Consider the following 16110-nt stretch of genomic DNA (forward strand, 5'->3'; position numbering starts at 1 on the left):
AAATAAAGCCGCTCATCAGTTAAAAGATAAAAACTGCTCATTAGATGCTAAATTTCGCAAACCCAGTCTGGATCCCTGATTCAGGATGGCTGACCCTGGAGACGGAGAGCCCTCCCAAGGCTCTTCACCTGTCTCCCATACCCCATAAGCCCAAGCACAGTCAATAGAACAGAGCAGTTTCAGGCAGACGCAGGCACTAGGGGATGGGTGCTTCGCAAGGAAAGGCATTCCACACCCCAAGCCCCTCAGAAACACCCCTGGGCTCCTACTGACAGAGGTGGGAGTGTGTGTGTTCGACCAGGGAGATGGGAAGGAGGAAGATATCCGGGAGGAGAGGGCACTGCCTGTAGCGCCAGCTCAAGCTGCTGTGCACTGCAGCGCCTCGTCTCTATTAACCCAGTTCTGTGGATTCTGTGTGCGTATCCCTTGGGTAGGAGGGTTTGGGGGGTTATGGGTAGTGAGGCCAAGAAAGGCAAACTGCCAGATAATGTAAGAAACTCGTGTGTGGACCCTGATGCTACACGCATTCCCAGACAGGTGTCTGAGAAGACGTGGACCCTCTCTCCAGCATTTCTTCTCCTGGGTACAGCCTCAGCACCCCCAGGACCCTGAGACATCAGGATGTCGCTCTATAAGCTTTAGGCAGGGTGTGTCCCCTAATGCAGAAGATGCCATGTGAGCCTTCAGGTGGCCAGGTGCCAGGCATGCAGCTGGGTCTAGCTGGGCATACGCCTGAGGGCAAAAGGGGCTTGCTGGACTTCAGTCCTCATCTATGAGGGCAGCCCACCTGTGAAGGCAGCCCACCTATGAGGACAGCCCACCTGTGAGGGCAGCACACCTGTGAGGGCAGCCCACCTGTGAAGGCAGCCCACCTGTGAGGGCAGCCCACCTGTGAAGGCAGTGCACCTGTGAGGGCAGCATACCTGTGAGGGCAGCACACCTGTGAGGGCAGCCCGCCTGTGAGGGCAGCACACCTGTGAGGGCAGCACACCTGTGAGGGCAGCCCACCTGTGAGGGCAGCACACCTGTGAGGGCAGCATACCTGTGAGGGCAGCACACCTGTGAGGGCAGCGCACCTGTGAGGGCAGCACACTTGTGAGGGCAGCACACCTGTGATGGCAGGCCTGTCGGTGATATGAGACCCCACCTGGGACATCTGACTCCCACCTGTGAGCCCTCTGCCTGCCCCATCTGGGTTCTTTTACTCACTAGCTATGGGACTCTGCGATCCCTCGGCTTCTTTTCAGACTGATGCCTTCTATGCACCTGATAAGTCCATGTGGTTTTGGGAATGGGCAGACAGTCTCTTGGCAGCAATGCGGACCCTGAGGAGAACACACTCAGGTTCCCACAGCAGAGCTGAGGAGCAGGCTCCCCATTCACACGGTCCCTTCCACATATAGTCACTAACCAGGGTGCCCTTTGCACAGGCTTCCGAGGCTGCGGCTTACCTCCGTACAGGGCCTACAGAGACAGCAAAACCACCGCTAAGGGGGCAGCTGCTTAGTGTGATCGTGGACGGAGGGAGCAATGACAAAATCTGTTTCTAAGACCCCTGTGCCTAATGATCTCGCTACCTCAGTCAATTAATTTTCCTTTAACTGCCTTTGTTAAGACTAGCCCAATAATCTCTAATTACTCAGTACATTCACAGACTGAATGTCTCGCAATTCTCTATTTAGCTAAGTATTAAAATTTAAAATCTGAGTGTTGTGGCCCTTGACGTGGTGTGTGTGACTCTGAGCACTGTCATTTACTTGAGGCCTTGTCTCTTCCGGGCTTTATACCAACTTCCTCTTCCTCCTTATGCACCTGGAAAGACCAGAGCTGTGCCCCCACTCTGCGTGCACTGGATATGGGGCCCACAGTGCCCCCATAGTCTTGGGGATGTAGGAAAAAATCTGAGGAAAAGCGGCAACCCCATCTCTGCAGTGAACTTGAATAACAGATGTAAATGAAGGTGGCCCGCAGGTGTCTCGGCATCCCTCAGTGTTTTGGGGGCCCCCATCCCTTCTCTCTACTTCAAGAAGTCTGAACCCAGCATATAGGAAGGAGGAAGTTGGGACAATCGCACAGAGACTGCCCAGAGAGCTGGACACAATAGGTGGGTGGCATGGTGCTATAAAATCTTAGCTCCAGGCTGGGAGCTGGCAGGCTGCAAGGTGAGCCACTGGCCCAAGGCCTGCCCAGAGGACAGCTGCACGGAGAAAAGGGCTGAGTGAGCAGGGGACAGCAGTGTCCATGTGAAGCCACTGCCACCTGGCCAGGTAAAGGAGCAATGGGGAAGGGGCTGCAGGCACGGCTACACCCAGGCAGCCAGCACATCCCGGAGCATCTTCGTTTTCACCTGGGAAAACTGAGGTGTGTAGAGGGAACCCATGAGATCATAAGACAGAGCTGGTGCCAGGCATCCCCTCAAAAAGGAGTTAGTTACCCGCCTTGCAGCGGACAGCTCACCTGACACCCTCTCTCTCACCCCTTCCAAAGGATGCAAGAGGCTTAGGGAGCCTTGGGCACCTAAGGGCAGGCAGCTGGGGCAGCAGGGATCATAGGACAGAGAAATGCAGACAGTGGTGGGTGGTGAAGGCAGAGTTCTGTCTGCCAATCAGAACCAGGAGGGACTCTCCACAGTGCCACCTCCTGGGCATCACTGGCCTCCCAGCACTGTCATCACCATCCCTCATGAGGCAGGATATGGACACAGAGGGAAACAGAGGCAAAGCCCATAGCAGTCAAGGCAAGGCCCACTCTGGCTTCTCATCAGACTCAGGTTTGATCCAAGGTCAGCAGGGTCAGATTCCTTGCTGGACCCCGCCCCCCCCCCCCCCATTGGCTGAGATCCTGGGGCCAAGGAATTTCAGCTGGGTGTATGTGCTATGGACACAACCGAGACACTACGGCAGGATGGTAAGCAGTCTGCAGTTTGGGGGCACAGACAGGCAAGACCCAGCCAAGAGCTGGTGTTTGAAAATATTTGAAATTTCTATATTAAAAAGTTCATCATAGGGTGATGGTGGGGAGCTCAAGAAAAGCCAGGGCTGGGCAGTGGGGGAGACCCTCAGTGGAACAAAGTAGCCAGGGTCAGCTTGCCCTCCTGAGAGCCGACCACAGCAGAATGTCCCTAGACAAAGAATAACGGGAAGAAGGTGATGGCGGGCGGGGGGTGGTGGTGGGGTGGTGGGAGGGGGGGAGGGAAGTGTTGCTGATGTTCATAATTTCAGACCCACTCTTCGCTGCTGGTCCACCACCCACCATGCAGCCCAGCCGGCATGGGATGTGGGCTGTGGGCAGGGAGCAGGGTCTGTGATAAGGCTTTCTCCCTCCCAGGCCCCAACTCACCAGTCAACACATTACAGCAGCCTGGTGATTAAAGGGGTCCTGGGTACCCCTGGTCAGGAAGAAGCAAGGGCCGAGTCAGGAGAAAAAAACACAGACCATACCTTAGGGGTTCAGATTTCCTCTCCCTTCAATTCGCGCCCCCCAACCTGTGAAACACTTTGAGGATATAAATGAGGGGTTTGATTATATAAATGGGGGTGTGTGATTAATTCCACGGAGGCTGCCAAATGCTATGGAAAAATACCCAGACAGTTTTCTTGCTCGAGCCTTACAAACTTCTATTTACCTCACAACACCCAGGCAACTTTTGGAGTGACTTTTTCTGACCTCCCGGAAACTCCTTCCCAGCCCCCCCCACCCCCACATGTGGGGGTGGATCTGTAGGAAAAGTGAGGGTCTGTCTAAACATATCTGGGTCTTATATTGGCCTGCAGGTAAGATTAAAAGTGAAAGGGGGCCAGAAAAAAATGGCAGGGACAAGGTGACCTCAAAAAGGGGCGGGGCGCACAGGGCTAAGCTACGGGCAGTGGGGAAGTGGCACAAATTCTCCAACTGTGAAGAAATGAGCCCAGTGAGGCCGGTCATACAGCCTGCAGAGGTCCACCAGCCCAGCTGGGGCTTGGGCCTTACATATGCACCTCTGTGGGATGGGGCCAAGGTCAGCAGGGCTTCTGAGGGCCCCCATGAGGACCAAGGAGGGCTGAGGAGTGGCCACTACCTCTCGGTGGTGGGTGGAGAGGCAATCGGAAACTTGAAGCACTGCAGATTCTAGTTGCTTGAGTGAATGCGTGTGGATGGGATGGGGTTTCCAACAATTCAGTTGACTGAGAAAGCAGCATGAGCTGGTGAACGTAATGCATACAGCTTCTACTGAGCAGCTGGCTTGGCCAGGTTTCCAGCGGGTCTGCTAGCATGGCCAGGAGCTAGCACAGAGCTGGAAAAAGAACAGTCTTTGTTCAAAAGAACAGCACACAACACCGAGAAGCTCCCCTAAGTACCAAGAGGCCCCTGTGACGGCAAAAGAGACAGGTGGGATAAAACACCAGTGTGGCAAAAGCTGGAGAGGTCCAGGGATGGTGACAGCACCCAGGAAGTGGTGCTGACACAAAAGGTGCTCAGACACCTCCTGGGTACATGAGACCTGTGTTCCACCTGCCCTATGATGCCAAGAACATCTCACACCTGTGTGCAAACCAATACTGACTGTGGCAGGGAACCCAGAAGCTAACCTGAGTTTTAACACAATGCCCATAGCAAGCCATCTGTGGGAGTTAACTCCAACATTGTCACCATCAGCGTGACCCATGCAGACAAACACAGACACATTCATACCACACAGGAACACTGAGACATACATGTGCGCGCGCACACACACATACACACACACACACATCTAATGTGCTTCGAATCACGAGCCTCCTTTCCTTTGTGCCCTCTCACAGGAGGAAGTGTGCGGGCTTCAGGGATATCGCCTGGAGACCCACAGGAACTGACCTTGCACTGGCCGTGGGCTCACTCTGACCATGGAGGGCTCCACACTAGTCCTGGGTCTTGTCAGAGAAGAAGCAAGCTCATAGCCCCAGATCCTGAATCACAGCTCAGGACAAGGGCAGGATGGAGGGACAGACGGCCCAGTGACAGCAGGAGACCAGTGTCTAGCCAATGAAGAATCTCACCCAAGCCTCTCCCACCCAAAACATCTCCCTCCACTTGCCCCTCACCCCCATGCCCCACCTTGTTCCCTGCTCATGCAAGGCTTCTGCATATTATTGCCTTCCCTGGCTCTTTGGGGCTGGGGATCCAACATGGAGACTAACAAACCCCAGGTATTACTCGGTGATGGGGGTGAACATAACATCTGGCATGGAAGTGTCCCGGGGCCCTAAAGATCACCATCTCAGGCTCAGAGAATGCTTCCAGGAAGGAACATCTGAGAGCCTGATGGTCTGGTATACAGCAGGTGCTCAGGCATGCTTACGCATATGTTGATAAACTGTAGGGGTGGGGGTCAGCCAGGTGGCCCGTGGGTTGTCAGACTGTAGCCCCTGCAGTCAGGGAAGCGGTTCACACCCTCAGCACGCCCGCTGGATGAGGCCTCACTCCTGTCCTAACTCAGCCCCCAAAATATCTCCCAGTCAGGACGAGGGAGAGCAGGGCTCCTTGGCCCCCAATTGGCTCAGATTTTAGTCTGGAAGTTCACTCAGGCTGCCATGTCTGAGGATGGGAGGAGGAGGAGGAGGAAGGATGTGGGAAGAGAGGGGTGACGTGGCAGTGCCCTCTCACACTGGCAGCCACCCACTTGCTACCCCCAAGGCCTCATCAAGCCTCCAGCCCACCCTACTCGGGAACTCTGTCCAGGTCCCTACACAGTTCTATAACCCCCGCCCCCTCCACTTACTTCTACCCCATACCCAGGAAGTCACAAGAAAGTGGCTTCTGATAACCAGCCTGACTGAAATGATGTGCCCTGCTCCCATGCAGGCCCTGGTTCTGTCTGTCTGGGTGCCCTGCCCAGCCAGCACCATGTAAGAGCCTTCTTTGCACACCTGCAAGCCTGAAGAAGCCTCCCTGGGGCAGAAAACTCAGTTAAGGGCCCATCTGGGATACCCCAGGTGAGCCTAGGTGACCCCATTAGCAGCAGCCTTGCTATCACCCACCCACAGCTTGGAGTCACCGCTCTTCCTTGCCCATAGTTTTTAGGGAAACATCACCTTGTCCCCTCAGTGCCTCACCATCATGAGAACCTCTCTCTTCAGATCTGGGACGGGGACTCAGCAGGCTTGGGAAAGAGGCCACATATGGCAGCCCCCAAATCGGAGAGTGAACGTTGTGGTAGGTCTGAGGGTAAATGACTCCCAGGTCCAGCCAGACCGAGGCATCTTGAAGGCCTTGGCTTTCCTGGTGTCCTCACCACAGTCCCAATAGGCTGAGACAGCCCCCACCCCAAACCCCTGCCGGGTCCTACCTCTGGCAGACAGCTTCTTGGTATTAATGATCTTGGCTGCATACTCGTGGCCGGTACAGAGCTTGACGCAGCGTCGGACCACAGAGAAAGCCCCCCTGGAAAGGACACAGGGCAGAAGACAGACACGGGGGAAAGAAAGAAAGAAAGAGAGAAAGAAAGAGAACCAATTAAACTCCAAAGACTTGTAGAACCTTGCCACTGCCAAGCCTTGGGCACGTGGCCAGTGGTCAAAGGAAGTCTATGCCCCTCCCACACAGTTCCTGGCCACCCTACTTGGCACCAGCAGGACAGGGCCAGACAAATACTCCTGTGGTGACTCTGTGGAGAGCCGTACTAGGCATGTCTTGAGAGGGTCCCCACTCAATGCCTTTATAACACTAGGTCCTGATCCATCGGTCAGTTGGAATGAAAGTCACCTTCAAGTTCATAGCACCCCGCATGTCCTTCCAAGGGGCAAGGCCAGGCTGGAGGGTAGGCGTACTGGAAATCGGTGATGCCAGACACAGGGACTCAGGGGAGGTCTTATGGAGAGAAACATTACATTGCCTAACTGCCAAACCAGAGGCAAGGACTCCCTGGGAGTACAGCACGGTCCCTGTATCACAGATGGGGCCACAGAGGTCCAGGATGGGTCACAGTAAGAGAGTACACACCCATGGGGGTGACATAAGATGACAGCAGCAGCAGGAGGGACTCTGAAAGCTGCCCATAAAGCTGGCCCACAGAAGCCAGAACCAAGGGGAGAAAAGGCTAAACCAGGCTAAACACTTCCTGGTCTGGCCCCTCACATCTGTCTCTGTACCCCTAAAGTACTTTGCTCAGATCACCACAGCTCAGATAGTGACCATCATTGTTTCTTTTTGGTACAGTATTTTGAAATGAACCTTTGAGATATATATATATCTCACTTTCCTAGGAAAAAGTAAATAACTGCCTTCCATCTGATTGGCTGAATGGCTCATGCCATTATGGCCAGCAGTTACACTCCATAGCCACTGAGCTCAGTCCCACCCAAGCTGGCCACCGTGGGCCAGCTGCTGTGACCCTATGGACAGGGTCAGGGCTGCTCAGGGGCGGGGGTGGCAAGCGTGGCATGCGTTTAATCTGTAGCTTCTTGTTCCATTTTTCCACTTATGCGTGAGTTACAGACTCAAAATATCCCTTTGTAAGGAAAATGTAAAGAAAGAGTTATTGGTGTGGTTTCCACCCCCCCCCATCCCCCCACCGCCTCTCCCCGTTTTCTTCTTTCGTTTTGTTTTTAGCCATGTTAGACGGAGCCCAGAGCCCTGTGCACTGTAGGGAAGTACTCAGCCTCTGAACCATTCCCTGCCCTGCTACTGTCTTTCACAGCCACTGTGTCTGGGCAGGCTTCCTCATGTCTGTCACTTCCTGGTTACACAGACTGATGTACCACTATGAGCCTCAGTTTCCCCATGTAAATAGTCTGGCTCTGTTCCAGCCAGCCTTGTTTTGTTGTGCACCCTCGCCTTGCCTTTGCTTGGTGCCTGAGTTGCCATCAGTGTCACACAAGCCTAGAGTGCACAGTGCCTGCAGCCCGACTGTGTACCCTGCATCCCAGCTGTGCATCCTCTGTGAGGTCCAGGCCAGCTCCTGAAGGGAGTGGAAAGTCTAAGCTTTGCATTGCCAGGGGCAAGGCCTCACAGAAGGCCAAGCTGCCGTGCAGCTCTGAGATGTCAGACCCTTTCTCAGTTGGAGAGTCCATATACAAAGCAGGACAGAGGCCCCCCCCCCATACTCTCTTATCAGCAGAGTAGGCTCCCAGCTACCAACGAGACCCAGGGAAGGACACGAGTGTCTGTGACCCACAGTTCTCCCCCAGCGGGAAGCCCACCCACACACAATATCATCAAGAGTCTGTGGCAGGTGGACAGTCTACAGGCTGCTCAGCGGCTTCCTCCCGAGTCCGGATGCGCCCTCCTCTTTTTCTCTGCAGAAGGCTCTATGCTGTCAGCTTAGATTTGGGCTGGGCACCTAGCAGGGGTGGAAGAAGCCAGGCCTGGGTGGCTGCCAGAGGGACAAAGCAGGGACGACGCTGTAAGGCAGAGAGGCGCAGGCACAGCCAGGCAGCCAGCAAGTCCTCAGGAGGACCAGGCAACAGTCCTACTGCTTGGCCCCTTCTTGGCGTCAACCACAAGCAAGACTCCCATCCTAGCAAAGCAGATCTCCTGTAGGGAGAAGGTGGCTGCTGCGTGCTGAGGGTAGGAAGGCTGACCTTGGATGACCACTGTGCCCGTGCTCAGAGCCTCAGTGCCACTTTTTCCATCTCTTTGAAGCCAGCCCTGAAAAGGGCTCATCGCCATCACAGCCATCCCCCAGACTACTGCAGGCATGGGGAAGCAGCTGCAAAGTCATCCTCTCCTTCCCCAGTGATTCTGCCACTTGCCAGGTGCCACTGTCACAGGAATGCCCCTGTAAGCAGCTACAGACATGTTTAGCATGTATCACACAGCCAGGGCCTGGGGGTCCCCTAATGCCTTGGACGTCCTCAAGAGCAAGGAGCCAATGTCATTGCTGTCTTTCCAGCACCTGTTTCCACACAGCACCTGTCTCTCAAATTTATAATTATTGAGAAACAACATGGGCAGAGATTCTTGGTCTAGACCGGGACCCTGTGCCTGCCTCGGGCTAACTCAGATGTATCATTCAAGACCCAAGTCAAACAACTCAGTCTCCTCTAAGTGTTGTTCCTTCCCAGGACCTCATAAGAATTTCTCCAGGTTGTTAGCTTCCCTGACCCCACCTGACCCCCATAGTCTGTAGTACCAGACCTAGGACTTCCTTCAAACCAGGCAAGCACGCTGCCATCTAGACCCCGTTCTTACCTTTCTAAAGACAGCAAGTTGCCCAAGCAGGCCTTGAACATTTTTTAAAACAAGAACTACCATTATTTTATGTTTTTATGTCTCCATTTTTAAAAATTGGAAAGAAAAAAATTTAATTCATAATGTTTTAATTTATCTCTTTTCAGTACTTTATAGATGTACACAATGCATTTTTATCATAGCCACCCGACTCCTCTCTTCCAACTCCTCCCGGATTATCCCAACACATGCCCCTCCCAACTTAGTTTTTTCCAGAGTCCTCAGACTTTGGATCTTTCTGCTTCTCATCTTGAGTAGCTCGGATTCATTTCTCCACTTTATTGTGACCATTTATCTGCCCACTCTGCCCTTCTCCACTACGACTGCAGGCAGGCCTCAGTTTGCCCACCCTGAATTCCGGAGCTAGGCCCAGCCCTCAGTCTGACATGGAAGTGTCACGGGCTGGCTATGGATGCTAGAGCTGCCAGCCCTTGGCGCTGGTCCAGCCCAGCAGAGTGGGTGTGGCTTCAGGAGAATGGCAGGAAGTAGGAGGAACCTGCAATGGCTCATCACAAAAGAGGGGTTCGCTCAGGTGCCTATGGAATGGCCTAGAAAAGGGGGGGGCCACCTAACAACATTAAGCTTTCATGGTCAGACTCAGAATGAGCAGAGGTGGGGGATGGGGGGCAGACACATAGGTAGGCTTGAAGCCTCATCCTGAAGATGCCCAAGGTGTCACGGTCCCGCCTTGCTTGTATGCTAAACGTGTGTGGCCACTTGCAGGGGCATTCCTATGACAGTGTCACCTAGGAAGTGGCAGTCACTGGGGAAGGAGAGGGTGGTTCTATAGCTGCTTCTCCATACGTGTGGTAGTCTGGGAGGCGGGTGGCTATGATGGTGAGGAGTCCTGTTCAAGGACTGACGAGGTAACCCCAAGGCACTGAGCCCGGGCCACAGAGGCACAGGCAGGCCGGCTGGGCAGTGGCAGTGCTCACCTTGAAAAACACTACTAGCTCTCAAACCAGGCCATCCACCCATGGCAATAGGGGCTGAAATGAATCCACGGGCAGAAAAAGGTCCAGAGGGGGCTGGATACACTGGGCTTCCGGTTGACACTCCTGCTAGACACTGGCACGGACTTTGTCTCAACACCAAGGTCACATGTGAGACACCTGGTGTGGGCTGCCTGCTTCAGAACTGAGTAGAAAGTGATTTGAATAATAACTTGTTCAGATCACAAGGCCCCAGGGCACCAGGCACGGCACGTTACAGGGCTTTTAAAATCAAATAAAGCTAATTAAAACAAGAAAATATTCTCTGAGCCCTGACTCACTTGAAGGCTCCAAACATTGCCTCATTTACAACAGGATCAACAGTACCTGAAAACAGGTCCTGAGAGAAAAGGGGAAGAGTTAATTCCATGCAGGATCACAGCCCTGAAGCCGGGCAGCCCCAGTCATCTGCTCTCCACACGTGCCTCATCACTGGGGCACAGCCTCCTCCACGAGTTCTGGGGAAAGGTTCCAAGGGAAAAGAACCAGTCCTGTCAGATGACCACAGACGATGACAGGAAGTGTCAGAAGGTGCTCAGTCTTCAGGAAACACATCTGCCTCTAACTTCTCCATAGCTTGGCAATCCCTAGCCCATGACAGTCTGGCCACCTCCTATCCCCAGCTTTGCTGCCCTTCACAGGCAGCATATGGCTTCAACGTTCCCAAAGGCCCTGGCTCTGCAATGCTGCCAAGCCAGCCAACACCAGGAGCCTGCAAGCCCATTGCTAATTATCTGTGGCTCCCATGAACTACATCAGAACTCCCTTCCCATGCTCCTCTAGGGCCCTCTCTGTCCTATTCCAGACCTTGCTAGTTGCACCTTAGCCCTCTCCTGCTGTCCAGGATGCCCTCTGCTGCCTCATCATAGCTACTGTAGGACTGAAACCGATGTCCATGGAGGAGGTGGTAGACCAGTAGTCTCAGGTCAGTAGTTACTGACTCTGGTCAAGATTCCCGTGGGGGAGGGCCAAGTCACTTTCATTCTGGCAAAGACTGAGTTACTATGGTCCCCAGTTCTCGGAGTCTGGTTAAGACCCTGGTAATGCTATCCTCTGTCAGACTCTGCTCAGATGCCCTCTGGGGACTTCAGATGACAAAGGGAACAATGGCTGTTCATTTTCTTGTAGACGGTGTCTGGGTGAGAGGAGTTGCTCTTATGCAGAAGTCAGCATTGCCCAGCAAGCACTAAGTACATGATTCTGCATCCAGGATGGTATAGATGGGGAACCAGACCCCTGTAACCCCCACAACAGGCCTCAGAGTCACTGCAGACTGCCCTCGGGATGGCTGAGTTAAAGGGGTGTTGTTAGCCTCCCCTCAAGGTTTGGATCTTCTCCCCTTAGTGAACATTCCCCCGACTCCTTTCTCTGCACCACACCATACCTTATGGCTTCTTCCTGCCACCCTGGGCTTTCCTGCCTCTGTCTTGGGCCTCTGCTAGCCTGGGAGGAAGCTAATTATTTGCATAAGTACACCTGCCACCAGGACTTTGGCCCTCTCCCACAAACGCCTTTGGTTGCCTGACAACGAAGTACAGTGCATTTCACTTGCTCCCAGAAGCCAGCTACAATGGCAGCCCAGAGCTGAGTTGGGGACTGACTTTGCCATCCACAGGGGCTCCTGTGTTTCAGGGAGAAAGATGCCCAGGAGCCCTGAGGAAAAAACCGAAACCCCAAGCCTTGTGGCCATTTATGAGTGGATGTTTCCCAGTCAGCTCCCTTGACTAAGGGCCCATGTAGGTCAGGCATATGCCCCAGGAACAAGCACCGTACTCCCAGACGTGCCCCCCCCCCAGAAGATCCTCCTAACAGGTCCAGTCCATCAGACCCTTCAGCAGACCCACCCAAGCAGAGCTCCACAGGGGGTCCTCCTCAGCAGGGCCTCCCCACCAGATCCACCCCAGCAGAACTTTCTGAATAAGTTGAGCTGGCAAGGGTTGTAGTTCCTGCTTTGAAACCCCCTCAGACCATTTGTCGTCTAATCTTTTGACCTGGTCAGGTCCAGTCAGGCTCTACTGATAGAGCAGGAGTTAAAGACAGACCAGTGGGTAGGTATAAGTCGTCAGGGGCACACTGAGGACCATCATAGTTTATTCTTAAATTGCTATTTATGTGCTGACCTGAACGAAATACTTTTCTCCCTCTGATTATAAGTTCTTAAAAGTGAAGAGGAAGATTTAAAAAATCATCTATCTACCTATCTGTCCATCCATTCATCCATCCATCCATCCATTTATCCTAATCTAAGTTGAGGTTTTCCAGGCTGACTCTGAACCAAGACTACAGACTCACATCAACATGCCTAGCCCTTTCCTGTTTTAACACTGACCTAAGCAAGTTGCTGGAAACACTAACCTCTGCTTGGAACAAAGTGTTGATGTTACTGCAAGAAGTTTCTCTAATTTGCTGTTCAACTTCTACGCAGCAATTCAAGAACAGGGCCGGCCTAGCCACCTGACACCATCAGGAGTTGTTTTTGCATTCTCACCACTAGGATTATAATGTTTGCAACAGTGTAACCACAGCCATTAGGAACACACTGGAGTCACAGAGGCCTTCCTAACCGGCACGGCTCCTTGCTGCACAAGAGTGGCTTGTCTCCTTTTCCGCGGCTCCCTGTCTCCAGCACTATTTCACGTGCCTCACGCTGGACACCTCTTCAACAGCGCAGTCTGAGCAGTGAGCATTGCTTTGGTGTGAGGACACCCCGCGAATGACCTGCAGCAGTGGACCTCGAATACTCTGCTGGCCCTGCGGTGAGAGCCGTGAGGAGAGCACACCTGAGGTGTATCATTCTAGACAGAAGCAAAGCCCCTCGCAGAGAAGTGCTTGCTGTCCAGTACCACAGGCCGGAGGGCAAGCTAAGCTTCCGGGCTGTCTGTCCAGCCCTGCCCAGCGTCCAGACATCGTGGATTCTGAGCACTGGGCTTGAGGTAGCCCTTCTGGGGACAAACATCTGGCCAGCGCCGAATTCCGTCCGCATGCACCCAAGTTCCAAGTGGTCTCCAAGCACCAAACACGGCTTTCTCAGCAAGTCTTTCCTTGGATTTTTGCCTCTTTCATGCAATATTGCTGCACACCCAGTGCCCGCACTTTGACAAGAGCCCCTCCTTGAGCTGTGGGGAGTTTCTCTCATTTGACAGCCAAGCACTTCTCTTCTGGCAACTGAGGGGTTGCTTCCAATTTGCCATCTCTTAAATGGCCTGCTGTGAGCAACACGGTTATTTCCATAGTGTTTATTTCCAAAAGCAAATCACTGGGCGTTTTTACATTAATTTATGACCCTGGAAACAGTCTTTCAGGGGCCCTGAAGCTCTCCCCTGTTCTGCACTGACGCATCTGATTCTTGGCCTGCAGATGGATCACCCCTGTCTATGCCTGAGTGGTCACATGGTGTCCTCTGTCTATCTGTGGTACCAATTTTCCCCTTTCCATGACAACGCCAGTCACATCTCTGGTATGACCACATTCTAACATAATGACATATGCAACTACTTTATTTATTTATTTATTTATTTATTTATTTATTTATTTATTTATACTTTTGGATTTTTGAGACAAGGTCTCTTTGTGTAGCTTCAGCTGTCCTGGAATTTGTAATGTAGACCAGACTGGTCTCAAATTCAGAGATCTGCCTTGCAATTAGCAGGGTTAAAGGCATGCGCTACCATGCTCAACTCTTTTTTTTTTTTTTTTTAAAGATTTTATTTAATTATTTTATAGATATGCTCTATCTGCATGTGCACCTGCAGGCCAGAAGAGGGCATCAGATTCCAGTATAGATGGTTGTGAGCCACCATGTGGTTGCTGGGAATTGAACTCACGACCTCTGGAAGAGCAGACAGTGCTCTTCACTGGTGAGCTATCTCTCCAGTCTCCTAGCTCTATTTTTTATTTTTTCACTTTACTTACTTTGTGTTTGTTTGTGTGTCCGTGTCCGTGTCCGTGTGTGTGTGTGTGTGTGTGTGTGTTCTGTGTAAAGTGGAACATTTGTTTTTTTTCAATGCAGAACTTTCCAGGGCTGTTAGCACAGCTGCAAGTGCTGTAAATCTCGCAGGAAGGCAGCTTTCCCTTAACCTACTGACTTCAGGAATCTTCATTCAGAAAAAGGTCCCAAGACAACTGGACATTTTAAGAATGAACCCTGACTCCTGCCCGAAGCTCAGTGTGACCCACAGAAGCCCCCAACAAACAGATGCTTTCTCACATCAGGACACACACAAATACACACCCATATTCCCTGGCCTGACCCCAGGACCGCAGCTGCTGTCCCTGAAGGCACCGTGAGCACATCTCAGACCGAGAAATCTCCAGCAGGGCACCCATCTTCTCTCTGCATTCTCAACAGGAGAGCGTTAAGCTAAGGGGACACCCTGTGACCAGGCCTGTTGCCTGGCAAAGCACACGTGTGTGCATTGGTTGTGCACAGGGATCCTGTCACTGTTACTCGGTGAGTTCAGGTGCAAGGATGTCTTTATTGTGGTGATGACCCTGGATCAAATTCAGACTCACGGGCTGCTATTCTTCTCAGTCTGGCCCCTCTGGGGCCAGGTGAGGTCTAACAGGCTCTTAGGGGGCGGGGTCCTCACCCTCCCAGGAGAGCTCTTCTTGGCCAGCACCCCTCATACTCAGGCCCCTGTCTGAGGTACGTGACAGGGCCTGAGTCCCTACCTCTCTTCCTGGACCCTCTCCGTTCCCACCAAAATCCCTAGTGTCATAGGCCCACACAGGACGCTCCTGTCTACTTCCCACACAGGGACAGGTCAGGAGGTGGGAACTGGGCCACAGGCATCCAGGGATGCTGCCAGGGTGGTGGACAGCTGAGAGGGGCATGCTTGGGCAGAAGCATGGGATATAAGGTGGCTCATCAGTCACCAGGCGCTGACTGCTGACTCTCCCCGTCCCAACAACAGGCCAAGGACTGGCAGAAGAAGGAACAACTGTGAGGCAGGAATAGAGCTCTGGGGCCCAGCTGCCTGCATGCACAGTGGTTGACCTACAATGTCTGCAGATCCTAGGAGGACACTGTGGGCTGTGGATCACGCGATCTCTGGTTTAGAAGGGCTCACAGGTCAACAGGCTGGTCCTTCACTTTTCAACATGACTGAATCCTAATTCCTGGCCTTTTACTCCTCCCTCCACTCAGGCCCAGGATGATCTGGAAACCTGCCCTTGACTTGGCAACTGGCGTTTCCACAGTAAGGTGGGGGTGGTCTCAGGCAACTCAGAGCTGCCCAATATCCTTTTCTTCTTTAAGTGCTAGAATAATTTTCCAAATCTAGGTCCATTCCCTGTTTCCCCAACCCTCTCCCATAATGTACCAGCAAGCACATACCAGTGGGAAAAGGTCACACAAGGCTGGCTTGCTCATCTCCCTGGCACCCCAGCCATGACTCAGCTGAGAATCATAAGGTATATTAATAAATTCCTAAGGTAACATGGGGTGCTGACTTCTTAGGTTCCCACACAGCCACCCGCAGGCCACCCATCCCAGCACAGAGTCCGTCAGGTGACAGCACAGCTGGACACAGGTGGAGGAGAGAGCCTGAAGACGGGGCTCAGCAGACATGGATGGTGCATTTACGCTAGTACATACACTTGGAACAGGGGCTGTCAAGGGAAAAGGATCAAGGCTCATCACCCCAAACTCAAAGATATCAAGGAGACTGTAGAAAAAATACAGCTTTGACTCGACAGACCAGGATAACATACGGTAAGCTCCATGTAGTTTCTTTGTGGTTTTTGTTGTTGCTGTTTGTTTAAAGAACGGATTTGGGAAGCAAAGCTGAGGCATTTCTTAGTCTGGCATGAAAACCTTAGGAGCTGTCCCCTTCTTCTTTCACACACAAGGCTGACCACGTTAAACAGAAGTCGTTAACTCTTCCTAGATCCATCAGAGAGCCAAGGTCACTGGCAAACTGCTGCTGAACTA

The 16110-nt window shown here is 52.7% G+C and overlaps 1 protein-coding gene across 4 annotated transcripts in view; it reads right to left on the reverse strand.

The window, feature by feature from the left end:
- Positions 1–16110, reverse strand: part of Camk2b (calcium/calmodulin dependent protein kinase II beta) — an 89826-nt gene that overhangs the window by 46188 nt on the left and 27528 nt on the right. For all 4 annotated transcript variants that reach the window (XM_051164689.1, XM_051164687.1, XM_051164688.1 and 1 more), the window contains exon 2: positions 6305–6399. In XM_051164689.1, the coding sequence (XP_051020646.1) occupies positions 6305–6399 (95 nt within the window). The remainder of the gene's footprint in view (positions 1–6304; positions 6400–16110) is intronic.

Source organism: Acomys russatus, chromosome 22 (assembly GCF_903995435.1).
Source record: "Acomys russatus chromosome 22, mAcoRus1.1, whole genome shotgun sequence".
In the NCBI taxonomy this organism is placed as follows: domain Eukaryota; kingdom Metazoa; phylum Chordata; class Mammalia; order Rodentia; family Muridae; genus Acomys; species Acomys russatus.